The sequence below is a fragment of the Cololabis saira genome, chromosome 9 (genome assembly GCF_033807715.1).
Source record: "Cololabis saira isolate AMF1-May2022 chromosome 9, fColSai1.1, whole genome shotgun sequence".
NCBI classification, from domain to species: Eukaryota; Metazoa; Chordata; class Actinopteri; order Beloniformes; family Belonidae; genus Cololabis; species Cololabis saira.
Window position 1 is genome coordinate 23,046,167 of NC_084595.1, and position 25,267 is coordinate 23,071,433.

At 40.3% G+C, this 25,267-nt stretch overlaps 2 protein-coding genes across 9 annotated transcripts in view; both read left to right on the forward strand.

The window, feature by feature from the left end:
- Positions 1–11,068, forward strand: LOC133451254 (group 3 secretory phospholipase A2-like). Its single transcript, XM_061730224.1, has 6 exons — positions 1–131; positions 734–868; positions 2,840–3,831; positions 4,697–4,826; positions 10,514–10,633; positions 10,790–11,068. The coding sequence occupies exons 1-6, from the start codon at positions 1–3 to the stop codon at positions 10,971–10,973; spliced, it is 1,692 nt and encodes a 563-aa protein (XP_061586208.1). The 3' UTR covers positions 10,974–11,068.
- A 4,869-nt stretch (positions 11,069–15,937) lies between these two features.
- The window catches only part of LOC133450316 (probable E3 ubiquitin-protein ligase HECTD4), a 37,729-nt gene continuing 28,399 nt past the window's right edge, over positions 15,938–25,267 (forward strand). For all 8 annotated transcript variants that reach the window (XM_061728833.1, XM_061728837.1, XM_061728838.1 and 5 more), the window contains exons 1-11: positions 15,938–16,588; positions 19,513–20,054; positions 20,613–20,702; positions 20,788–20,915; positions 21,513–21,621; positions 23,167–23,305; positions 23,596–23,766; positions 24,013–24,205; positions 24,324–24,485; positions 24,827–24,940; positions 25,060–25,200. In XM_061728833.1, the coding sequence (XP_061584817.1) occupies positions 16,442–16,588; positions 19,513–20,054; positions 20,613–20,702; positions 20,788–20,915; positions 21,513–21,621; positions 23,167–23,305; positions 23,596–23,766; positions 24,013–24,205; positions 24,324–24,485; positions 24,827–24,940; positions 25,060–25,200 (1,936 nt within the window). In that variant the 5' untranslated portion in view covers positions 15,938–16,441. The remainder of the gene's footprint in view (positions 16,589–19,512; positions 20,055–20,612; positions 20,703–20,787; positions 20,916–21,512; positions 21,622–23,166; positions 23,306–23,595; positions 23,767–24,012; positions 24,206–24,323; positions 24,486–24,826; positions 24,941–25,059; positions 25,201–25,267) is intronic.

Sequence of the window (25,267 nt, forward strand, 5' to 3'; positions counted from 1 at the left end):
ATGTTCGAGGGAGCGGACAAATGTTGCCGTGAGCATGACCACTGCCTGCACATCATCCCAGCTTTCAAGATGAAATATGGTGTCTTCAATCGTAACTTCTTCACCGTCTCACACTGTGAGTGTGATCAAAGGTGAGCCACACCCCCTGGTTCTGTAATACCAGAGGTTGGATTCCAATTATTCATTGCCTCCAGAGAAACTCCTGCAAGTTGTAAATTCACAAAGTTCTGTTTGGTATGGATGGTCAAGTAAGGTCGGATTTAACTGAAGTTTAAAATTGTATGTTACCTTAATACCATCTCACATTGACATAATTAATATACATAATTAACATAACTCATTTTGACTATATGCCATTCATGTTAAACTGGTTCATGGAGAATAACCTTGGGCCATGTGATTAAATCCAAGGCACTTTGCTACAGTCTTTCAGTTGGCCACAAGAGTGAACACGTTCCCTGCTTCTGTGTTCTTTGGCATTCCTGTGCTCTTAAACAATGTTTTATCCACCGAAATATATGAATTATTACTTTGATGACTTGACAGTTCATCCTGTTACAAGTGCACATGCATGTGCTCTGTTCACTCACTATAATTTTATTCTCATTTTAACTCAACCCTATAGCTCAAACGTTACACGTAGTTGTAACATGGCTTACAAAAAGGTTTAGAAAGAAGACATAATTCAAAAACTTTGAATCCTTTGAACATTTCCCTCTCTGCTTCTCAACAGGTTTCGACTCTGCCTTCTGGGCATGAACGATAGCATTTCTAGTATGGTGGGCTACAGCTTCTTCAACATCCTGCAGGTTCCCTGCTTCGAGCTCAAGCAGCTAAAACGGTGCACAGAGATGTACTGGTGGGGAATGTAAGTGACAGAGACAGCATTGTTGCGTGAAGCTTTGACTGAATACTGTTCAATGCAACAGTTGCTCTTTTGCCTGTGAAAAGTGCAGGTTTGGTTACAAGCAATGCCAGCAACAAATGTTCTTCTGTTTGTATTAATAAGCCAGACACTTGACCAAAACATTTATCATACCCCTCAGGTTCTTGACAAATCTTGTATGAAACAAGACTTTATTAATGATAAATAATTTATGTTATCAGTGAAATATGGTTATAACCAAAAATTAGGATTTTAGTGTAAGCAATGGATTTTTGCGTTCTATTAAAACATGCAATAAACCCATAACAGTTGTTGAGAAATTTATCAAACCAGTTCAGAAGTCCGCTTTTGTGGTTTTATGAGGTTTTATTGAGCCGGCGGTGAGCACGTCTACACAGACCAGGGGTCTGGTTGAAATGCTGACCTCGAGTGATGTTATAACCAGATTTTTATACAAGAAGTTTAACAACAAAATGCAGGAATACACGAATCAGGCGAGAGACAAAAAGTAATTTACAGTCGGATGTGAATCGGGCCAAATGTCATTATCAGACATTTGGCATGACTGTCACAGACCTCCAAATCACCCCATAGGGTGCTCTCTTGATTCAAGTCTGTTTGAACCAACTTCCGAGGTGTCGGGATCTGCACGGGGGGTAGGAAGCTGAAGCTACCCCAAAAGGTGTTGAGTCCAGTTCAAAGCCCTGTAGGGGGTAGGGGCTGGAGCTTCCCATGACAATGTGGCTCGAAACAGTGCATGAAACCGTTATTAAAATATATTTTTAATTCCTATTTGATTTCTTTGCTACTGAATTAAAGTTAATTGAAATAGACAAATTGTTTAATTTTCAGGAAATAGTCTGACTAATCAAATGGAAGCAATTTTAAACATATTAAAGTCAAAGGTTTCTGCTTATATATGTTTTGATTAACCGTTTTGCTGCAGTGTGGCCTGTGATAACTGTTGTAGTTAATATTTTGGAGTGTTTCATATTAGTTTATGCAAAGTTTATATATACAGGCCTCCTTTGTCTGTTTTTAAATCCCTTGTCAAAACTAATCTTTTCTCCTTGGCTTTTAACACTTAGCAAGACAGTTGACTTTATTTTATACTTTTATTCTTCATTTTATTCTTTATCTTTTATTTTATCCTATTTTATTGATTGATGGTATGACTGTTACCTTTATTTTATGTCTTTTAACTTATTTTATTTATTTTATTTAACATTTTATGTCTTGAGCCGTTTTGTCTTGTTATTTATTCTGTACAGCACTTAGGTCAGCTGTGGTTGTTTTAAACGTGCTTAACAAATAAAATTGGATTGGAATTGGATATATATTACTTATATATTTTGCATGGAATCTGCATGTATTGTTGCTGACCTGAGCTGCTGCCTGTCTTGGCCAGGATACGCATGCAAAAGAGATTTTTAAATGTCACAATTTTTCTTTGGGTAACACGAGCATCACCTCTGGTCTTTGAGCTTTTTATAGACTTCTATTGATATTAATAATAATAGAAATTAAAAAAAGGTTTAAAAATCTGAAGCATGCTTATTCTAAATTTAATACGATATGGTTTGAAGACCATCTTTGTATTCTATTTTATTATTTTTTTTTCAATTTAAAAAAAGAAAAATTCAACGTATTATATTCTGAACCTAACTCAATTGGAGAAATTTAATGGCATATAATTTTACATTCTTTCAAAATGTTCATAAATGCATGCAATATGCTTAAGGTACAATAAAACTGGCTGAAGAGAATCATCACACTGTCTTACTCTCGTACTTTATTTCTCAGTTGAAAATATAGTACAAGTTACACGTTCCATTAATTTCACAAATTTCTAGTAAGTGTGATCTGGTTTAGTATCAAACAAATCCAGTGTTTGAAAAAGTTTTTCCAAACCATCAATTGCTTGATTTTAACTTGTATGTTTACTCCTAACAGGTGCAAAGTTGCCAGAGAGGCACCTTATGCAGTCTTCAAAAGCCCCTTACCTTACAACAGCTCTGACGTTACAAACAAATACGAACACGCTCATAACAACAATCTGACGAGCAGTGAAGGACAGCTTTTAACCCAAAACCCTGTGACCAGCCCGCAGAGGAAGTCACCCAAAGCTGAACATAGATGTGGCCTCAGGCAGCCATCCAGAGGAGACACCTTCCACCGCAGAAGGGAAAAGGGGAAAGGATGTAACCGGCATCGTAAACCAGGTGGAGTAGCCCCCTCACAAGTGCCTGTAACATCGAAAGCACACACAACAACTCTGTATGTGAATATGGGTCTTTCTAAAAATAAAACACTAATCAGAAAGGGCTTGCCAGGCTTTGCAAAAAGAAGCCGCATCCACCAACCATCCACCAACCACTTTGCCACCAACTCCAACCCAGCAACATCATCTACAACACTTTCAAGTATTGCATCTTTAACACAGAGCCTGAAACGTCGACCAGGATCAACAGCACCAGTTGTACGAGTGACCAAAACCTCCAAAGGTCACAAAAAAATCACAAAGAAGAGTCGCTGTTGTGAACCCAGCATGCCTGTGAGGAGAGACACTGTTCAGGGACATTGTAAAAGCTGTTTGAAACAGGAAGGGGCTTTCAAGATGACAACTGTTACACCAGCAAAAACAACTACAAGTGGTTTACAAAGAGAACAGATGAAACAAGAGAGCGCTCATCTCAAAAAGACAACAGAAACACCTGCCTGGGATGCTTCAGCAACTCGCTGGAATGCAACTACCTTTGCAACACCCATCACTACAAAACTAAAGAGCACAGCCTCTTTTCACAGAAATAGCAAGCCACAAAAGCGGATACATTTATATCCACCGTGGAATATTAAAAGCCAAGAGACTTTGGGTGGTACCATAGCCCAAAATATCCATGCAGTGGAAAGCCTGAAAGAAAATAATGTGTTTCACAACATGACAGGTGAGTGAATATCATTGATTCCAGTCTTTAACCAGGGCCCCCTTTGAACCAAAGGAAGTTCTGTTCACGACACCATAATACCAAAGATAGCATGGAATTCAAAAGACTGAGACTACCTAAAAACTAATTGTAACCCATGGGACAAATATTGAATTCACACGCTTTTATAACACTTATTTCACCCAAAATGATCAAAGATAGAAGAGACTATACTGTAGCACACAGGATATGAGTTAGACATTTAATCAATTTCATGCCTCTCACACCTTTCTTTCAGGTTATAGTTGCAACACCAGATATTATCTATTAATTAGTAAACTGTAGTGGTGAAAACTAGCCCATAATATGCTTTTTTTTCCTTTCGAAGGTTTAAACTTGTCTGAAATCGGGACCTTCCACAGATTGTTTTTTCTCTTAATCCCTTTCTGTTTACATGTTTACGCATTATTTGCACCTGCAGATAGGCCCTCTCAACTTCAAGTGCTATCAACCCTGCCCATACATTTGCCTTCACTGGGTTGAGCCCACGAAAATTTCACAGATTATTTGCCTTTCAAAAGGTGGCTCAGGGCAATTTTCCTTTATGGAGGGGACTGTTATTAGTCTCTTCTCATTTGAATTACCTTGTGTTGAATTGTGCTATATAAATAAACTTGCATTGCCTTGCCTTGCCTTGCCTTCTCCGTGGTGGTCGAGACAGGCAGAGAAACTATTCTTCACAAGCAACATTTACTACAAAAAATATAGAAGCAAAATGTGGCATTACATTTTTCTATAACAACCGATATCTGATAAACTATATAAAAAGAAGTGAGTTTGTTGGGATTATTTGTGAATTTACATGTGTTTATTTCTGCTCCAGCAGATGATCAGTTCCAGTGTCAAAGCCTCAAACACCTGGATGACTGTAAATTCAAAATTCCTCCACAGGAGAAGAAATATAATCTGGAAAACAAGGAGTCCAAGACTGTTTACCACTGTGACTGCATCAGCCGGTAACATGTTGGGTCAATTTATTTATTTATTTTAGAATTATTTATTTTTATTATTGTATAAAACTTTTAAATTGATTTGTTCACAGGCGTGGTGCAGAGGTCTAAGAAATATCAAATTTAGATCAGACACATTAAGGGGTTAAAAGAACATTTTGACTCTACATTGCACAAATGTGTATTTTTTTATGTATTTATAGTGTTTTAATGAACATCACTTGTTGTTCTGCATTAATCAATCAGACAATCTGCATAGAGCTTTACAATATGGGTCATGAAGGCCGGACATAGAAGCCATAAACAGTTACGCTACCAAGTTACAATAATCTCTTATGACTGTGTGCTAGAGATATGAAAAGTTCACCATGCATGATACATAATGACAATCCATGTGTGGGGCAAAGCCACAGTTTAGCTCCTGCATGTAATTAATAATAACAAATTTCTTAGATCTTTTTATTTGGTCATGGCATTGCTCTAGAAAAATAGATATCCAAAATTGAGCCATTAGTTGTACAGCAGTAATGTAATGTTCCCCGTTATTTTTGCCATCACTTGTCAAAATGTTCTGCTAGAAAAACATCTAGACTTGGTGAGAATGGAATGGTTTAGTTTTTATGGGAACCCTTGTATTTTATCCCAATATATTATAATGACATTCACACAGATGTCATTATATTCCTTTTTCAATTAACAAAAGAGCCTGCCCACATAAGCAGCTCTCTTTTCAGCTATGTGTCACTCTCTAGATACATGCTTGCACACACACACGCACTCACGCACTCACTCACTCACTCACTCACTCACTCACTCACTCACTCACTCACTCACTCACTCACTCACTCACTCACTCACTCACTCACTCACTCACTCACTCACTCACTCACTCACTCACTCACTCACTCACTCACTCACTCACTCACTCACTCACTCACTCACTCACTCACTCACAATGTTTATCACTCTATATTGTTTGAATTTTGAGAATCTTGCCATTTGGAATGCCATTTCATTCAACATTAGAGGAATATTGCCTGTAGTGAGCTGGGATAGGCTCCAGCAGACCTCCGTTACCTTACCAAAGATAAAACGCATATAGAAAATGAATGGATTAGAGCTTCAAAGAAACATCTCCTGGATGCACTGGGAAGCATCTTCAGTGATGTATCCTAGGGTCATCGGGTGTTTCGGGTCTCGCAACATCAGACACCCTCTCCTAGGCGACCCAGCCAGGATTGATCAGCTCCCGGCTTTCGTCCCAGTAGCAACACACGGATCTGCCCTCTTTAGCCACAACCACCTTGTGGCTTTCTCTGCAGTTTCGCTTGCAGATTTGATTGCCCTCTTTTTTGCTGCTCCTGTAATGCACAAGCGACCTAGGGCTTTGCAGAGCAAGCGTCCCGTGAAGCCTCAACAGCTGACTTCTATGGGCTCATAGAATGTTCTCCAGCCCCTACACTCTTCCACCAACTCCTGGTATTTGGCACGTTTCCTCTCGTTGGCTTCCTCGATCCGCTCTTCCCAGGGCACTGTCAGCTCCAGCATGATCAGGTGTTTTGAAGCCTCGGAGGTGATGATCATGTCTGGCCGGAGAGATGTAGCAATGTGCTGGGGGAACCTCAGCTGTTTCCTGAGGTCGACGTGCAGCTGCCAATCAGGGGCTGTGTGGAGGAGTCCTGATGCTGTGGGCCTTTCGCGGGTCTCTCTCCAGCTTTGACAAAGGGGATTGCCTTCTTTGGACCATGCTGTTGTTTGCTGGTGCTGATAGCTGAGGCTATGCTCTCCGCAACTGCTTTGAGCAGCTGATCGTGGCGCCATTGATAGCGGCCATCAGCCAGGGCCCTTGGACAGCTGCTGAGGAGGTGTTCTAGGGAGCCTCTTTTGGAGCAAAGGGGGCAGGAAGGTGTCTCGCTCGAGGTTTGCTGGACTTGGGAGAGCATCGTAGACTGCCTGCACAAGGAACCGAACCCGATGGAAGTCTGCCTGCATGATGTTTGACCAGGTGACTTTGCGCTGTAACGTGCTCTCCCACCTTGTCTGTGCTCCCTGCTGCCGGAGTCCCACCGCCCTGCTCACTCACTCTTCCTCCACGCCTGCTCGGACCTCTTCCTTGAGTCGATGGTGTCTCTCCTTGCCTCGGGCCTGGCTGACTTGGGACTTTGGGAAGTAGCCCAAGCCTGCTCTTCCTGTTGCCAAGACCCCCACTAGTGCCTTCTGCTTTAGGCGAGACTCTGCCACCTCCACTGCCTTCTCAGCCCTCCACTTCCTATCCGTCCTCACTTCAATCCCAGCTGATGCTACCTTGCAGTCTCTGGAATCCCTGTACTGTAGGGCTTCTCTGGTGCGTGCTACCTTGAATTCCTCAGTGAGCCCACTGAAAGGTAGCTGCAGGTTGTTACTAGACCCGTACAGGGCAGCGCTGTTGAGGCTGCGTGGAAGGCCTAGCCACTTCCGGAGAAAGCTGCTGATCTTCCTTTCAAGGGATTCCACAGTTGATAATGGGACTGCATAGACAAGGAGAGGCCACAGGACTCTTGGCAGGATGGAATGCTGGTACATCCAGGCTTTAAATCTACCTGGCAGGCTGGACTTGTCCACCTTGGTGAGCCACGCTCCAAGGTCTTCGCCAGACTTCTGGATGGCAGCGGGGTCTCTTAGGCTGGGGTCAAAGAGTTTCCCCAAGCTCTTGACTGGTTGCTCCGTGATGGTTGGGATGCAGTTCCTGAGATTGAGAACCGGAACTTGTCAATCACCTTCCCCCTCTTCTGTACCGTGGACCTTGACTTGGAGGGCTTGAAACTCATTCTAACCCATGTGATGAGTCTCTCCAGTCCTTGCAAGATCCACCTTCTCCCTGGCACTGATGTTGTTGTGAAAGTAAGATCATCCATGTAGGCTCTTATCGGGGGCTGTCGAACACCTGATCTGGATAAAGGGCACTCTGCATTCCACTTCAGCTGCCTTGACCAACATGTTCATCATCAGTGCAAGGGTAACAGAGATGGCACACCCTGTTATTATTCCTTTCCCAAGGCGGTGCCAGTCTGATGTTGCTGACCCAGAAGTGAACCTGAGCCTGAAATTGTTGTAATAATCCAGGATCAGGTCTTTGATCTTTCTGGGAACATGGTGGAGGTGTAATGTGAGCTCAACTAGTTTGTGTGGGATGGACCCATAGGCGTTAGTCAGGTCCAACCACAACACAGCTAGGTCGCCTCTGTTCTCACGGGCCTGTCTGATGAGCTGTGTGACTACACCAGTGTGTTCTAAGCAGCCGGGAGCTCCAGGAATCCCACCCTTCTGCACTGAGGTTTCAATGTAGTTGTTCTTGAGGAGAAACTCAGTCAGTCTTCTGGAGATGATGCTGAAGAACACCTTCCCTTCCACACTCAATAGTGAGATTGTCAGAAACTGGTTGATGTTTTTCGAGTCCTCCTCCTTGGGAATCCAAACTCCCTCTGCACACCTCCACTGGTCGGCCACTTTCCCCCTTCGCCAGATCACCTTCAAATTCTTCCACAGGTGCCGGAGAAGCTCTGGACAGCGCTTGTAGACGAGGTAAGGTACACCACTTGGGCCTGGGGAAGATGCTGAGCGGGCTGCCTTGACAACCTCTTCAACCTCCCGTTATTAAATGAATACTGAGAAGAATTAGTGAATTAAATGGAAATATATAGATTGCTTGATATAGTTTGAGCAAAAAATATGTATTTATTTACACAAATCTTGGAAGAGTTGGGGAATAAATGTGTTGTCATAAAATAAAAGAATCCTGATATATTATGAAGGGGTTATTATGAAGACAATGTCCCCCAGAATAAAAATATGTCAAAAAATAAATAAATTACCTCTCTGTTGAAGGCAGCACGTGGCTTGGTGGTTAGCACTGTTGCCTTACAGCAAGACAGTTGCTAGTTCGAGCCTTACAGCAAGACAGTTGCTAGTTCGAATCCGCGGGGGTCTTTCTGTGTGGAGTTTGCATGTTCTCCCCGTGCTTGCGTGGGTTCCCTCTGGGTACGCCGGCTTCCAAAGGCATGCATACTAGGTTAACTGATGATTCTAAATTGCCCATATGTGTCAGTTTGAGTGTGCATGGTTGTCTGTGGCCCTGCAATAGACTGGCAACCTGTCCACGGTGTACATGTGCCTCTCGCCTGTAATGAGCTGGGAAAGGCTCCAGTAGACCCCTGTAACCCTGCAAAGGATAAAGCGGGTATAACACATGGATGGATGGAGCCATCTATTGAACAAAATCAATCAATCTATACATTTATATTTGTTTTATTTATTTGCTTTATAGCTTGCTTTATGCATGTATGTTTTTATTTACTTAAAGGTACAGTCTTTGATTTTGGAGAGCTAGCAAGATTTGAAAGTGGCACCTCCTCTAAGCCCTGCCCCCTCTTCCCCCTCCCGTCAGCGCTCCGTCCAAAGCCACGCCCCCACAAACTTTGGGGAACGCGCATTTGCAGGAGTCGAGTTTTCCAGGACATTTTGGACAGCACATTTTCAACAAAACTACCCCATGTCTCATTCACCTGTAAGCGAGGCCGGTTTTAGGGGGGGGCAGGGGTGGGCTGTGCCCACCCAATCAAAGTTATGGGGATCCTTTATTTTTTTATAATTTTATTTTTTTATAAATATAAAAGAATAGCACAGAATATCTGTACCGTTTCTGATTGGGTGGGCACTGCGCATAATTTTTAGACACAACAATGAACGCATACCACAAAAGTTGTGTCTCGGCGGAGGGACCCGACGTCCCAGCAAAATGAGCACAGCAGAGAAGTGTTCAGAACAGCACACACACTGAAGGCTGATTTATGGTTCTGCGTTACACCAACACAGAGCCTACGGCATAGGGTACGCCGTAAGGCTGATTTATGGTTCCGCGTTACACCAACGCAGAATGGTGCGCGTCGCCGCGTACCCTACGCCGTAGGTTACGGCGTAGCCCTACGGTGTAGCCGTGGCAACAGAGCCTGCACGGCACCGCCAGCCACACCGCCAGCCGCACCGCCAGCCGCACCGGCGCGCTACGCCCTCGCCGGGATGGAGACGCCTCCATCCCCACGGACCCCCATGGGGATGGGGATTTCATTTTTAGCCTTTTTAGCAGGGCGAGCCGTTACATTCGACATGACCGGCCGACCGCGAGCCGGAAGTGAATCCGGGAACGGTGGGGGCCCTCCGATGTCAGGCCGCGGTTGCCAGTCGGTCTGGAGGAGCGGTGGGGGTTACACTGGGACACTCTGAGCCGAGGAGGACCCGTGGGAAGCGAACACGGGGGCTGGAAGCAGAGTGCACGTATGGGACAGAGGGGGGCGTGGGCGGGACTTAAAATGAAGGCATCTGATTGGTTGTTTCCCCCCTGCCAAGCCTCTGGTCCTCTGACCAATCCTTGCCATTCGGACCGCAAAAAACAGATTGGTCAGAGTTTTTACTGGATTAAAGCTGTCAGAGAGGTTGGATATTTTTCTTTCCTTTTTCTGAACACATTATTCACTGGCTACTCTCAGGGTGGAAGGACCATTTCACCCAGTATAACAATAAATGTTTTTGAATACGATCACAGACTATACCTTTAACTAAAAAATGGGAGTCTACATTTGTGCAACAAGTCTAACTCCTGCTTGTAAGCATTTTATAATTGTTGAATCTTGTCATTTGTCTTTTTGTCAAATTTTCAGTTTGGCTGCTCGAATTAACAGCTTCAAGCAATCCAGTATCGTTCCCTCTCTCTTGAAGGATTTCGTCTCTCAACAGTGCTTCAAGCTGCCGAAGGAGAAGAAATTCCATTGCAATAAAAGGTGTTCATTCAGATATAATGATTGATGCCAAATCTCTTAGCAGTTTCTGTTTGCAGGGTTGCTCGTTGCTTTCCTCATGTGTTACTGCAGTTCATTTTACCAGCAGATTACACATTTGGATAATCTTGCATTGTTTTCCTTATGTATTTTTTCTAGATGTTCTAGAGGCTTCGCAAAAGCCTCTGACCTACATCGAGTGCTTAAAAAGACTAAAAGAAAAGACATTTCTGGAATGAGAGTTTCAGCAAGTGAAAGAAAAAGAGGGATTCCTGTTCGCCTTTATAAACGATGCCTGAAGCTAACGAAGGGAGCTGATAAAATGGCACTGCTCAATGATTGAAGACTGAGCTGCTGTGTGCAGCAATAATTAACTTTATAGCTCCCGTGTTTATTGTTCCTCCTTGATACTTTGAAATGGAAAAGTTATTTGATTCCTCAAACCCTATAATTTTGAAACATAAATGTTAATTATAAATAATATGTGTTATTGAAAGCTGCATATCATTCAATTCCGTATTGAAAATGAAATAAGTTGAAATGTATGACTTGATTTGGTAATGGGAAATTTTAAATTATGTAAAAGACATTTAATAACCAATTATCAAAGTCTTCAGAGTACAGTTTTCATTGCAGAAGTGCATATTGACTCATTGAGGAAAAATAAACAGTGTGTTTCATAAATACTGTACAGTTGTTTTTTGTTCTTTTATACACAGAGCTTTTAAAGGGAATTAAACTCTGTCCTCTTAAAGTTGACCAAAAAGTTCATCAACAAAAAATGTACCCAACTTTTTATGTTTTTACATTGTGAATTGATTTGCGAAGAGACCCAGTTCTATTTCTGGTCCTCATCAAGTGTGTTGGAGCCTCTGTCCTCATTCTGTTCCCACTGAACATCATGTGTTAAACTTACAGCCTGAATCATGACAATTCCACCCCCATGTTCAACAACAGTTTTTTGGTTTATTTCAGCACCCTCCAATCCCAAACCATTTTCCATTCCACCCATAGAGTTCTATTTGAATATTAAAAATAAACAGATTCATGTGTACTTACTACAGTAATTTATGCAGACTTTTGTGGTGAACTAGGATACAGGAAAGATTTTCAGTTGACAACTCATCCACAAAAGTCAGTGCATCAAAACTCAAGTTTCTGCTTAATCCTTCTGAGGGTGTTTTGCTGTCAAGACAGTTTTTATATAACTTCCCAGCAATCCTTCCAATAATTTATCTGTGATGTTTTGCTGGTCTTCCCGACATTACCTTGACTTCTTCTCATCCTGTTACATTCTTATATTACATTCTTACGCAAGTAAGTGAAGATAAAGCTAAACAAAATTTACATTAAAACACTTACTTTCTTGTAACCTTTGTCTTTATGAGCAAAGATTTCCAGATTGTTGGTAACTGCTTGAAGGAGGCTTTGAGGGTTGATTGTTGGCACAAGGTTTGATGATTAGTGTACCGGTAGTCAAGAAACTTTGCAGCCTGATTTGTCCTACTCAGCCTTCCCTGACAAGAGATATTTTTACTAAGAATTACCCAAATACGGTAAGATGATTAAGATGTAAGATCTTACGTAACTCAAATGGTGCAAGAACTCAAACGTCATTGAGCACTTAACCTCTTGCTTTTTAACTCTTTTAAAGAATCAGCTCGTTCTACTGGTAACGGTAACAGAAAGTTTGACCATGATGTCTTCATTTATTATATTCATCATGCTCCTTTTTAAAAAAAAGTCTTGCATCTGTTAAGATTTATGAAATTGTTAAAAGTATGAGTGGTTATTTTTTTTAAATTGTACACTGATGGTTACTCTCAGCGCAGAACCACCTCCTGTTTTTATGAGCAGACTGATTAGCTGAGTTCTTCTTTAGGTGAGGACGGTGAAGAGGAACGGATGTTTAAGATTGATGGGTCCCCTCCTGTTTTTCTCTGGGTTTTGGTTGTCATAGATCTTTGCTGGGTTGGCATGTCGGATTAGAGATAGACAACAGAAAATATATGGCTGAAAGTGTGACATGTTTAAGTTTCTTTCACTGCAGTTGGCCTTCCAGATAAGGTTCAACAGATAAGGTTCTGCTCCTATAACGTACAAAAAACACCTCCCTTTTTCAGGATAAATATGACTGGATTGGTGACCACAGTGTGCATTTCTCTCCTACCTATGTGGTTTGAGAAAAGTGTACCTCCGGCTGGAAAACATTGTGCATGATATAATAAAGCTTGTAATAACTTTGATTCTGTTCACTGGTATTTTGTGCACCAGACAAACAAACACGAGGATCTTTCACATCATAAGGTTTACTTATTCTAATCAACATCAAAATAATTAACATGCAATTTAAGTAAAGCAGCAAGCTATTTGGGTTAAGAAGCCCATAGTTAAGGCAAGGCAAGGCAAGTTTATTTGTATAGCACAATTCAACACAAGGTAATTCAAAGTGCTTTACATCAACATTAAAAGCGGCAAGACACAATTAAACAGTAAATAACAAATAAAATGACAAGAAAAGAGGTAAAATAATAAAAAGCACAAGTTGTTCAAAAATAAGGGCAGTAGAGTACAGCAGGTAAGTATTTCATTTAAGAGTACCCTTCAGTAAACAGTAATGTTTTTAGACCTGATTTAAAGGAGCTGACAGTTGGAGCAGACCTCAGGTCTACAGGAAGTTTGTTCCACCGGTGAGGAGCAGAATAACTGAACGCTGCCTCACCTTGCTTGGTTCTTGTTCTTGGGAAACACAACAAACCAGATCCAGATGAACCTCAGGGGTCTGGGAGCTTCATAGGGAACTAACAGATCAAGCATGTATTTTGGTCCAAGACCATTCAGGTCTTTGTAGACCAGCAGTAAGATTTTAACCTCTATCCTTTGACTCACTGGGAGCCAGTGTAGTGATTTCATGACCGGTGTAATGTGGTCCAGTTTCCTGGTGTTTGTAAGGACTCTGGCGGCAGCGTTCTGGATCAGCTGCAGCTGCCTGATTGATTTCTTGTTAAGGCCTGTAAAGATGCCATTGCAATAATCCAACCTACTGAAAATGAATGCATGAATACGTTTTTCCATGTCTTGTTTAGACATAAACCCCTTAATTCTAGCATTTTTTTTCAGGTGGTAATAGGTAGATTTAGTGATAAACTTTAGATGGCTGTTGAAGTTCAGGTCTGAGTCAATAATAACACCAAGATTTCTGGCTTGATTTGTAGCTGTCCATGACATGGAGCCAGTTAACCCTTGTGCTGTCTTTGGGTCAAGGGGGGGTGAAGGGAGAAAAGATGGAAGGAAGGAAAGAAGGAAGAAAGGAGAAAAGAAGGAAAGAAGGAAGGAAGTATGAAAGGGAGGAAGGAAGAAAAGATGGAAGGAGGAAAGAAGGAAGTAAGGAAGAAAGGAGAAAAGAAGGAAAGAAGGAAGGAAGTAGGAAAGGGAGTAAGGAAGGGAGAAAAGATGGAAGGGAGGAAAGAAGGGAGAAAATATGGAAGGAAGGGAGAAAGGAAGGAAAGAATGGAGAAAAGGAAAGAAAGAAGGGAGGGAAGGAAGGAATGGAGAAAATAAGGAAAGAAGGAAGGAAAAGCAAAGAAGGTAAAGGAACGAATGACGAAAGGGAGCTAGGAAGAAAAAGGAGGGTAAAAAAGGAGGAAAAGAGGAAAGGAAGAAGGAAGGAGAGAGCATGGCAGGAGGAAAGAAGGATAGAAGAATTGGGTCATTTTGACCCAAAGACAGCACAAGGGTTAAGGCTTTTGATACTCAGTTTAAATAGTTAATATTACATATTAAAATATCAGATCTCATAAAATCATAAATCTTGCAGTTGAAATTAGATAAACTGTTCTTAATGTGTCTCATATTGTTTTGTTAGATAATTTTTTTTATTTAACAAACTTTATTCAACATTTCAAAATTACAAAATTCTTTTGAGGAAACATTAGTTTGCAACTGAAACATAAGTTCACAACACACAAGCGAATATGTAACTATACATTTTTTCCAAGATAAACTTCTAAATTTAAATAAAAATAAAATAAATGTAAATAATCACAAAATAAAATAATCACAGGGGTTGACATTTCTACAAAAATGTATAAGCGTAGCAAGATTGTATCATAAAGAGCAAGAGACTCTAACATGGTTTCACATAAATCATTTATAGACTGATTTTCTTTTGAAAGTACCTTAATAGATGTTATATAACTTTTTATTTCTTTTTTAAAACATACTATGGAGGGTTTGCTGTTTTTCCATTTATTTTTATGTATATGATATTTACCCAAAATTAGAATTATGTTCACCATCTTGGATACCTTCTTTGGCAGACCATCCATATAAATTAGGACCTGAAACTTGCTGAAGTTGTTTATCCCAGTCTTTAACCACCGATAAACATCTTGCCAAAATTGTTTTGTTATAAATGTTGCATTAACATATCATTATTATCACTACACTGGCTTCCAGTTAGTCAAATGATAGAGTTTAAAATCTTACTGCTGGTCTACAAAGCACTGAATGGTCTTGGACCAAAAGTTCCTATGAAGCTCCCAGACCCCTGAGCTTCATCTGGATCTGGTTTGTTGTGTGTCCCAAGAACCAGAACCAAGCAAGGTGAGGCAGCGTTCAGTTATTCTGCTCCTCACCGGTGGAACAAACTTCCTGTAGACCTGAGGTCTGCTCCAACTGTAGATCCTTTAAATCAGGGCTAAAAACATTACTGTTTACTGAAGCGTACTCTTAAATTAAACTTACCTGCTGTACTCTACTGCCCTTATTTTTGAACAACTTGTGCTTTTTATTATTTTACCTCTTTTCTTGTCATTTTATTTGTTATTTACTGTTTAATTGTGTCTTGCCGCTTTTAATGTTGATGTAAAGCACTTTGAATTACCGTGTGTTGAATTGTGCTATACAAATAAACTTGCCTTGCCTTGCCTTAACTATGGGCTTCTTACCCCAAATAGCTCCAACTGTCCACTCCTTTAAATCAGGGTTAAAAACATTACTGTTTACTCAAGCGTACCCCTAAATTAAACTTACCTGCTGTATTCTACTGCCCTTATTTTTAACAGCTTGTGCTTTTTATTATTTTACTTCTTTTCTTATCATCTTATTCAATCATGTTTGTTATTTACTGTCTAATTATGTCGAATTATTTACTGTCTAATTATGTCTTGCCGCTTTTAATGTCAATGTAAAGCACTTTGAATTACCTTGTGTTGAATTGTGCTATATAAATAAATTTGCCTTGCCTTGCCTTGCCTTATTATCCGACGGTTTCGCTTATGGCGCGCGGTGCATGCTGGGAGCGGCCAGTCGGCCTTGGAAACATGGCGTCGCACTGACAGCCTGCTGACTTGTTATCTCCTCCAGGGCGCTGACACAGCAGCCGAGCCGGCGGCGGGGCTCGCCACACTCACATTTGAACTGTGTACATGAGATCGCCGTAGATGCCGTTTTCGTCCCGAGAGGACGGTCGTCGCACAGGCGCGACACAATAATAGCGGATTTAGTGCAGGTGTCACGCCCACCAGCACCAGCAGCTCCGGTCACTAACGCGGTGAGTGCGTTAGCTCCGCTCCGGCTAACCCAGCAGCTGCTAGCGGGGCAGGTGAGCCCCGGGATGAGCACCTGCAGCCGCCGCTCCCTCACCACCCCGGCCGTGCTCCGTTAGCTCCTAAACCGGCGTCACAGTCCGATCAGACGGTCATGTTTTTGTACTAGCTGACTGACTTGACTAGGGCGTTTTTTTCTGTCATTCTGGCACTGAATTTTTAATGTTCGACCCTTTTGGCATCATTGTCGGAGGAGAGAGCAATGGGCTCCGGGGCCGTGGATTCGTCCCAGTGGCTCTCGGTGAAGGAGGAGACTATATTTCTCCACGACGGACTCATTCGGGTCACGGACCTGGCAGAGCTGCCCAGTGAGATCGGAGTTTCAGAGCAGGGCGACACCGAACAAGAGGTGGGTGGAAGAAAGACATCTCTCACACTTTAATCTCTCACAGTTTAGGATAAATACAGAAATAACAATGATTGGGGAACTTAAAATCACCAGTATTGATCTTAATAGTGTTAGCTTAGGTCACTTTAGTGTCTACTTCATTGTCTACTGCAATACAACCTTAATAATAAACGACAGCACTGATATTTGCAAGTTTACTGTTCTGCCTGTCATTGATTTGCCGTCAAATCCCACTGTTGTCAACTGGTTTCCTCTGGAGTACTTCAAAATACAGGACTGTCTCAGAAAACTAGAATATTGTGATAAAGTCCTTTATTTTCTGTAATGCAAACATGTCATACATTCATTACAAATCAACTGAAATTTTGCAAGCCTTTTATTATTTTAATATTGCTGATCATGGCTTACCGCTTAAGAAAACTCAAATATCCTATCTCAAAAAATTAGAATAGTCTGGGAATCTTAATCTTAAACTGTAAGCCATAATCAGCAATATTAAAATAGTAAAAGGCTTGAATATTTCAGTTGATTTGTAATGAATCCAGAATGTATGACATTTTTGTTTTTTTAATTGCATTACAGAAAATAAAGAACTTCATCACAATATTCTAATTTTCTGAGACAGTCCTGTATAAGCTTCGCAAATATAACGACTTGTCTTATAGATTCTGCATTTGTAAGGCATTATATTCTTACTAATGGCAAACATTCCCCCAAAGAATGTATATCATTGTGCTATTGGGCAGCAAAGATATATAGTGTATGCGTCCAAGTCAAATTGTGCCGTCAATTTAGCTTTATTTGACATTGAATGTATATATTGAACATAAAATGTAACCGTGTACACTATATATTACCGAGGTAAGGTTTGAACTTTATTTTACGTAACAACATATATTTTATGTAGTTAATCATACCACATGGCAAAGCTATTACATGGCTCTTGCAGTAATGTAGTACAAGGTTTAATGAGCTTGACTCTACTGTGGGTTCATCAGAGATCACAAACAGTAGTTGCTGTCAGTTTCTACAGTCATCTTCCATCTATCCAACTATCGATAAAGTGTTTTTTGTCAGATGATGGAGGTTTTTTATGAAAATGTTATGGGCTACATAGTTTCAAAGATTTAAATTGATCTAAAATGAAAACACATATTTTGGGATTTATTATTAGTTAATTACAGTTAATTTCACTGTTGATGTTTGAACTTTGGAGTTCACATGGCGTACTTACAAACAATGCTTTTATTTTGAAAGCAAGTCGTGTAAACCGGATATTTCTGTCATGTTAGTGGAGTAAAACTTTACAATGATGACTATAGAAACTTCGAGCCAACAATGTATTTATACAACCTGGATCATTCTGTATGGTAGCATCCATTAGTTTGTAAAGGACTTGCTTCTGTCACATGTTGTGCTGACATATAATGACCGACCATTCTGTTTTTTTTCTTCCATTTTATTAGGAAATGGGTAGTAGTGAACATAGAGCTATTTCAAATAAAGTGAAATTCCGCTTGAAATGTTTAATGAAGTCAGGCGATGGGCCGTTTTTCAAAGGTTCTTGACACAATGTCTTATTAAAACATTCTCTGGTCAAAATAACACAGAGATAATGTAAAAGAAGTCGACATTGTTTTAAAAAAATTACATTTTATGGTACAGCGGTATTTGTTACAAGAAGATAATGAGGAAGGTATAAGACGTGGGTCCATATCAGCAGGAGAGATCCCTTTTTTGTTTTAGTTTTAGTTTGGACTGGGATCTACATTCAGCTGTGTAGATTAATCTTGTTGCGGAACAAAACTCTTTTTATCCCCTTGATTTGTTCTAGTACCACTTAATAATAACTGATAGTTTGTTTTAGTCTTTGTTCTATTTACATTAGTTATTGGGTCATAACAGATTATGAGTCCTATTTGTCTATAAAGCCACTAGCTTTGCAAGTGGAAAGACATGAACAAGGCTGTGCAAATAATCCATAGAATCACATGGATGAATTGAGGACTGTTGGTTGCTTTTAAACTTGTCTGAGCATTGAAAGCAATGTTATCTTGCAGATATTGTCGCAGTCAGGTGACGTACAGCAATGTACAAATATTTATGACACTGAAAGTATGGACATTTCATAGCATTAAAATTGGTGGAGTCATTGTTCATACATTATGATATATTCATGGTATGAAGCTAAGCGGTGACTTATTAGTCAACATGATCCTCTCCTCGAAGAAGCAGAAGGAAAAAAGATAAAACTCTGTTATTTTCGGACTCTTTACATTTTTGGTTATTTGTGTCCAGCATCAAGACTGACTCGGCCATTCAGTGGTGTTTTTATAGGTGTTGTGATGCCGACTATTTTTATCCACTGGCAGCATTGCTTTGCAGAGCAAGGTGGAGATGGCTCAGCATCCAGTTAAGGGGTGTTACTGTAACATAAGCAGCATTTCAGAAACTGAATCAATATAAATTGTGCCTGCTAAATGGTATAATGGATTTTTTTTTCCCAGTCCTTGATTCATGGGCTACAGAATGTAATCAATATCTGAAAAGCTGTCTAAGTGCACATGTGGCACATCATTTTACTTGTAATATGAAAATCATAATCTGCGTTGCTTTTTCTGATCATTGGTACAAAGAAATGCCCAGTTGAAAACTAATTTTGTGAAAGTTATTTCAACTAATTGTCTTAGTTTCACTAGCTAGTGAATCCACAAAATAGCTAGATGTTCTTGGATAAATATATTCTTACAAAATGTTCTGGAAACAAAAAGATATTTTTAAATTTTATTTACCCAGATTCTGCTGTGAAATATTGAGTCTGTTGAGCTGTTGGTTATTTCTAACGACAATTTGTTTAGTTTTTTTGCTTGAAGTTGCAGACAAAATTTTGAAAAACTTGCCAAACATTTTCCTCTGCCCTCTAGATTCTGACGTTTGAGACAAAGAACCCTGTAGAGCTTGCCGAACGTCTGCGTGCTGTCTGTGGGAATCAGAGCAATGCATACGCCCGTCTACTGGAGTACCGCCTCAATGCTCTGCGTGGCCTGTGGGGGGCGCAGCGGCAGTTGGCCCTGGAGGAGCAGCAGGAGCGAGAGGGAACTGGAGGGGCTGATGAGGAGACCTTGGCTTTGCTCAAAAGACAAGGTCTGCTCCAGCAACCTGAGCAGGCGCCCTTCACTTCCCGTGTCGGTCTGCTGCTGGTCTTCCCCCTGTTGCAGTCCCAAACTCGCAGTGACCCGGCACTCTGTGGTGTCACTGCAGAAGTACTGCTAGCTTGCCTCCGGGACTGTCAGCCGCTCAGCCTCAGCAAAGAGCCCGCTGACTGCCTCAATGGCTTGGAAGGACTGCTTTGTTCCTGGCTGGAAGATGGTGCCCAGGAGTCAGGCCAACCTCGGTCACAAATTCTACACACTCAAAGACAGCGGGAAAATGCTGCTGCTGCACTAGTGGCCCTCGCATGTGCCAGGTAAGCCCGTCTATTCTGCCACTGCTGTCCCATCTCTACAACTTCTGATTGTTTTTGTAAATAATGTGTTAAGCAAATGGTGTTTGCAAAAGCTTATATTAGAGTAACACTTACCGGAAGGTTTCCTGTTACTAGATGGTTAAAACAATACTCTTCAAGATGTGAAAGCATCAGAAATAATGGGAAGGAAGAACTCTCTCAGATGAAGACGCTCCATGCAGTGTTCCAACCTCAAGCTGTTAACAACTTGTTTTTTGTAGACTGAACCAAAATCAGTCAGCGTCGGCTTGTAGCACTGTTTGAAAGTTCACTTTGTCTGAAAATATTTGTCTCTTTGTGTAGCTTTTGAAAAAAATCTTTCTTGAGTTTTTTAGACAGATGAGAGGAATGTATTTGATTAGAGTTTAAAAAATAATCATTTAAACATTACATCAGTAGACATCATATCCTTTCCATTATCAAGCTGAGTTGTTATTCCTGTCAAAAGTACCCACCATAGAGCTTACACTTTTATTTTATGCCGAGGTTTGGTGGTTAATTTTCCAAATTATTTTCTAGGGGTTCCTTGAAGACCTTCATCCACACAGTTCACCTGCTGCAGAAACAATCTGATCTGGGCCAGCTCTCTGTATCAGATGTTCTTTACAGGTGAAGGAAGCACTTTGGTTTCAGTAAAAGACAATTGTTAATGATTATAACTACACGTAACCTCTTTGTACATTTCTTGCAAAAGACTTTTGCTCCTTGAAGGAGGCCCAGGCTCTCCATCCTGCCTCTTGGGGGGCAAACACAGTGTGTCCTGGGGTTTTGAGGACATGCTTCCCACACCTGATAATTCTGCTGGAGGGACAGAGAGTAAAGGTAAAAACCATGTTAAACAATTTGGGACATTTCTTTAACAAATAAATATGAGTATTATTAAAGGCCACAGTAAAATTTGTGTGGAGAACATTGTTGTTGTTGTTGACATAATACCTCTTTCTTATTTTATTAATTTGTAAAGCCATTCATCACGAGTGAAATTAAATAAAGAGTTGTGACTGAGAGGTTTAGGAAATAAAACAAAAGAGGGGAAAGTGATGTCTCACTCACTTGACGCAGCAATCGATCAGCTGACCTTGTACAGTGAGAGATGTTGATCATGGTGTGTGTATGTATGTATATATATATATATATATATATATATATATATATATTAGTATATATATGCATGCATGTTTAGATTTTAGGCCAACCTAAAGCTTCAGGCGTTCTGGGTTTTTGTGATCAGAGTTTTAAATGCATCACAATTCTTGAATTTGAAAGAATCCTGATTCTCTCAACTGCTTTTGTCCACTAATTACTTTATCTATATGTTTACTTTTCCTTCACTTTGGTTTTGTGCGTTTGATTGTTTTACATCTCTGGGATTTTTCAAAATGTTTCTTTTTGGGTTTTTTTTTTTCATGTACCTGTCAGACACAGACTTAGGGCGCTGTCTGGCCACAGACGGGCTATATCTATATACCACTAATTCCTGTGGGAGAGGACTCGGCAAGCTGGGCTCTGGTTTACATGGGACACTGAGGTAATGTGACACTCATTCCATCATGGGTGGTTTCATTTGCAGCATTCAGTGAATAGCAAGAGAGCAAGACAGAAGAATCAGCGAAAATAATTTCTTATACATTCAAAGGCAGCAGTGTGGTCATGCTGTTTCCTGGATATTTTCAAACCAGTAACATTATTACAAAGCCACTTTCTCAAGCTATTTTAACTTCAAATGGACTAGAAAGTGTTGTGTAAACCACATCTTGAATTCATGCTGTGGTTGCATATGATTCAGATTGCAAGCAGAATTTGGCTTTTTTAACATTTTTAACTCAATTTTAGTCGCATAAACTCTAGCAGAGTATCAGATTTAACTAAGCGGTTTAGGTTTTTGTATGCTGGAAGAACCTTTTGTTTTTCTTGATTCCATCTTTGGAATAATATCTTCGAAAGCAATTCTGTGGAGAAATTATGCAAATGGGGATGAAGACAGACTATTCTCTGCAGCTTCACAGCAGGGGACAACTGCAGTAAACTGCGCTGCTGTGGTCTTGTAGCAGGACTGACTATTATCAACCCATGCTGATCACTTCACTTGTACTCCACTGAATGTAGCTGTTCACAGCATGACTCGGCATGTCAGGTAGCTTGCTGACACTTTCTGTTGAGAACATACCGTCGATAACTTCTCACAGTCAACTCTCAATCAGATAAACAAGATGCTTAAGTTTCTGGAATGAAACCTACTGACTGCACAGCATGACATACATAATAATAACTTTATATATACTTTGTTATACCATAACATGTAAATACTCTGTTTGTGGGGTGTAAAGAAAGCATTTGTAAATGAACAGTACTATTGTGTACCATTTTTGATGAAAACGGCAATACGGCTGTGGTAAAATCTTTCCATTCAAGGTTATTTGGTTTAGTAAACAGAAAAGAATCAATTGAACTTTGTGCAAGCAGTGTACTTGTATGAATCTCATAACAGTAAGAGGACAATACACAATCTTAATATCATGAGGTGCTTTGACAAAAATGCAGTCAAATTTAACAGAAGTGGTGAATACACAATTGAGGATGAGACTGCATTTCTGGGAAGGAGGGAGAGAGACTGAATCCATGCCTTTGTATGGGGAAAGAATGAGATGTAACTCTATCTCTGCAGGATATACAAATTTAAAAACGATTACCTAGCATGTTGCTGTCTTCTGTTTTTCAAAGTAAAAGCTTTCCACGATTTCACAGTGGTAGTTTTCAAATATGTCATGTTTATAAAACTGCAGAGCAATGCAAACTCATCATTATACCTTGGTTCTCACCTTGCAGCAAAACATGGAATACTAAACCTTGCTGCATTTATCATTGTTTTAAACAAAAAAAAAAAAAAATATAAAAAGTAACACCTAATCTTTTCAATTTAAGTTTGACATTTTGTCTGGTGTTGTCATGTGATACCTCATTGCTCTTCAGTTCTGTCAACAATTTAGTATTTGATTAAGAACTAAGTAATTGCATCCTGGGATCTCAACTATGATTCAGATTACAAAGCTGTGCATGCTCTTTGTTTGCGTAGGGGTTTTGTGTATTGTCGAAATGAAGAGTTGGAGCCTGGCTGGGTGGTGTTCAGCAACGGTCGCCTCCTCCACCGTCCTGCCTCTTTTGATGCCAAGCCTCATCAGCTGTGCCAGGTCATTGACCCCTTCACCCTCCAGGTAATGTAGATGTTTTCAGTCCCCTCTGAACAGATGCTTGTTGAATCATCCTTTCTTTAAATGTTTGAAATGTTAATGTTTTATCATTTAATGTTTAAATTATTGCAGTTTTATTATTTACATTAATGTGTCTTTCAAACAAATTGCATAGTTGAAGACGCAGGATGGAGAGTAGTAATAAACAAAGTATATGTATGGACTTGCATCACTCAGAGAAAGGGCATTATACAGGAAGATGAATATAACAAACGTGGCTAAAACCAACCCCAATGTTCACTGTTCATGGTCAGGTGTGCCAGATTGTGCCCATGCCAACCCATCACTTTCCTGTGGGCAGCAGCATGACCACGCTGCATCTATGCTCAGATGGAAGCTACTTGTATTGGGTCTGGTCTCCAGCAAGTCTCAATGAGAAGACACAGAAAGGTCACTCCGTCTTCATGGATGTGTTTCACCTAACAGTGAGTGCTCCACTACATGTACTATGAGTACTATAGTGAACAGTTGAAGTTGATCAAAAACACTCAGCTGTCCTAAGAATGTATATTGTTCAAAGTATTTTGCATAACGTGCAACTGTTTTTGATTGATTTTTCAAATGTTGTCTACTGTGTAATTGCAGCTATACTTGGTTGGTCTGTGACTCGATTAATTTTGTCTTTTCTAATTTTATACTTCTTTTTTGCCTCTCTCCTCTCCATGGCACAGACACAAACAGGGTTGTGTGTTGCTGACATCTTGCAGGAAAGGGTAATTCTTACTCGTAAAGAAGGCGAGTCTTCCAAGTGCTTGAATGAACTGCTCTTGAGTCGAATGTCACGCTTCCGGGCCTCCCATTCTGCCACATTGGCTGCTCTCACAGGATCTGCAATCACCAACACAGTCAAAGAAGAACAGTCTGGTAATGGTAGAAAACTATAATGAACCTGGATTAAAATCATATCTGCTCTAATGTGCAGTTATACTTGATAGTATTGTTCAATATTTTACTGTGACACTGTTGTTGGTTTATTTTATAGCTGTCAACACAAGCTGTGGACTCCCTCTGAAGATTTTGAGGAAGACTCCAATGTATGTGTGTGGAACCTATCTAGTAATGCTGGTTTCGCCTCCTGGTGTATCTGGTAGCTCTGCCACACGCTCCCTATTTGGAGGTACCAGCAGCCTGTCCTCCCTTAAAAGTAAGTCCACCCTGACTGCTTAATCTTTGCTGTGTTGGGCTAATTTGATGTGCTGTGATTTTATTTTTATTTTTTTCTTAATTTTGGGAAATAAGAAAACTCTACTGAAAACTTTCCACCATGTTTGATTGATGGTTCTGACATTCTTTATAAACTAAGTCTAACAGATATATTCAGTTTTTAGTAGGGATTAATGATGACATCTTAGTTGAGAAAATAGTAACAATATTCTGTGATAAAGTTGTTGATGAAGAAATTCATTAAGAATTAGTAAACTGCTACTGCTTTGTACTGTGATGTAGGTTATGTTTTTCTGAGTGTAATAGATAATTTTTGTTTAGTTTTAGCCTCCAGCCTGGTGTTTAACCTGGCTGATGGCCAGTTCAGCAGCCGTGCAGACCTCATTGATGCTCCTGGCAGCTCTCTTGGCAGGGGAGCACAAGTGGCAGGGCTAGGTGAGCCATTTCTTGTGTATATTTTGTTCTTAATAAATATATTTTGAATTTAAGACTGTTGTCTCAAAGTGGATAATCAAAATTATTGATATTTATTTCAAAAATCTTTGAATTCAAAGGAGCTTGTTATGATGCAATGAACAACTTGATATGGACCTGCTCCAGTGATTACATTGATCAGTGGTGCAATCCTGGGAATCAAGCTTTTCATCATGTGTGCCATAGACTCGGTGTTAGCCATGTCATCAAAGAACCAAAAGGTAGACACAAATTGTCCTCTTCAAGTTTCACTTTTTATTTAGTGAAATCAGAGATGTGATCATCTGC

Bases quoted from the DNA above. Each gene is read 5' to 3' on its own strand.
- LOC133451254 (XM_061730224.1), top strand. From the start codon at position 1: ATGTTCGAGGGAGCGGACAAATGTTGCCGTGAGCATGACCACTGCCTG. The intron at 3,832-4,696 runs GTGAGTGAATAT...CTGCTCCAGCAG, and splicing joins TGTGTTTCACAACATGACAG to ATGATCAGTTCCAGTGTCAA. The intron at 4,827-10,513 runs GTAACATGTTGG...TCAAATTTTCAG, and splicing joins CACTGTGACTGCATCAGCCG to TTTGGCTGCTCGAATTAACA.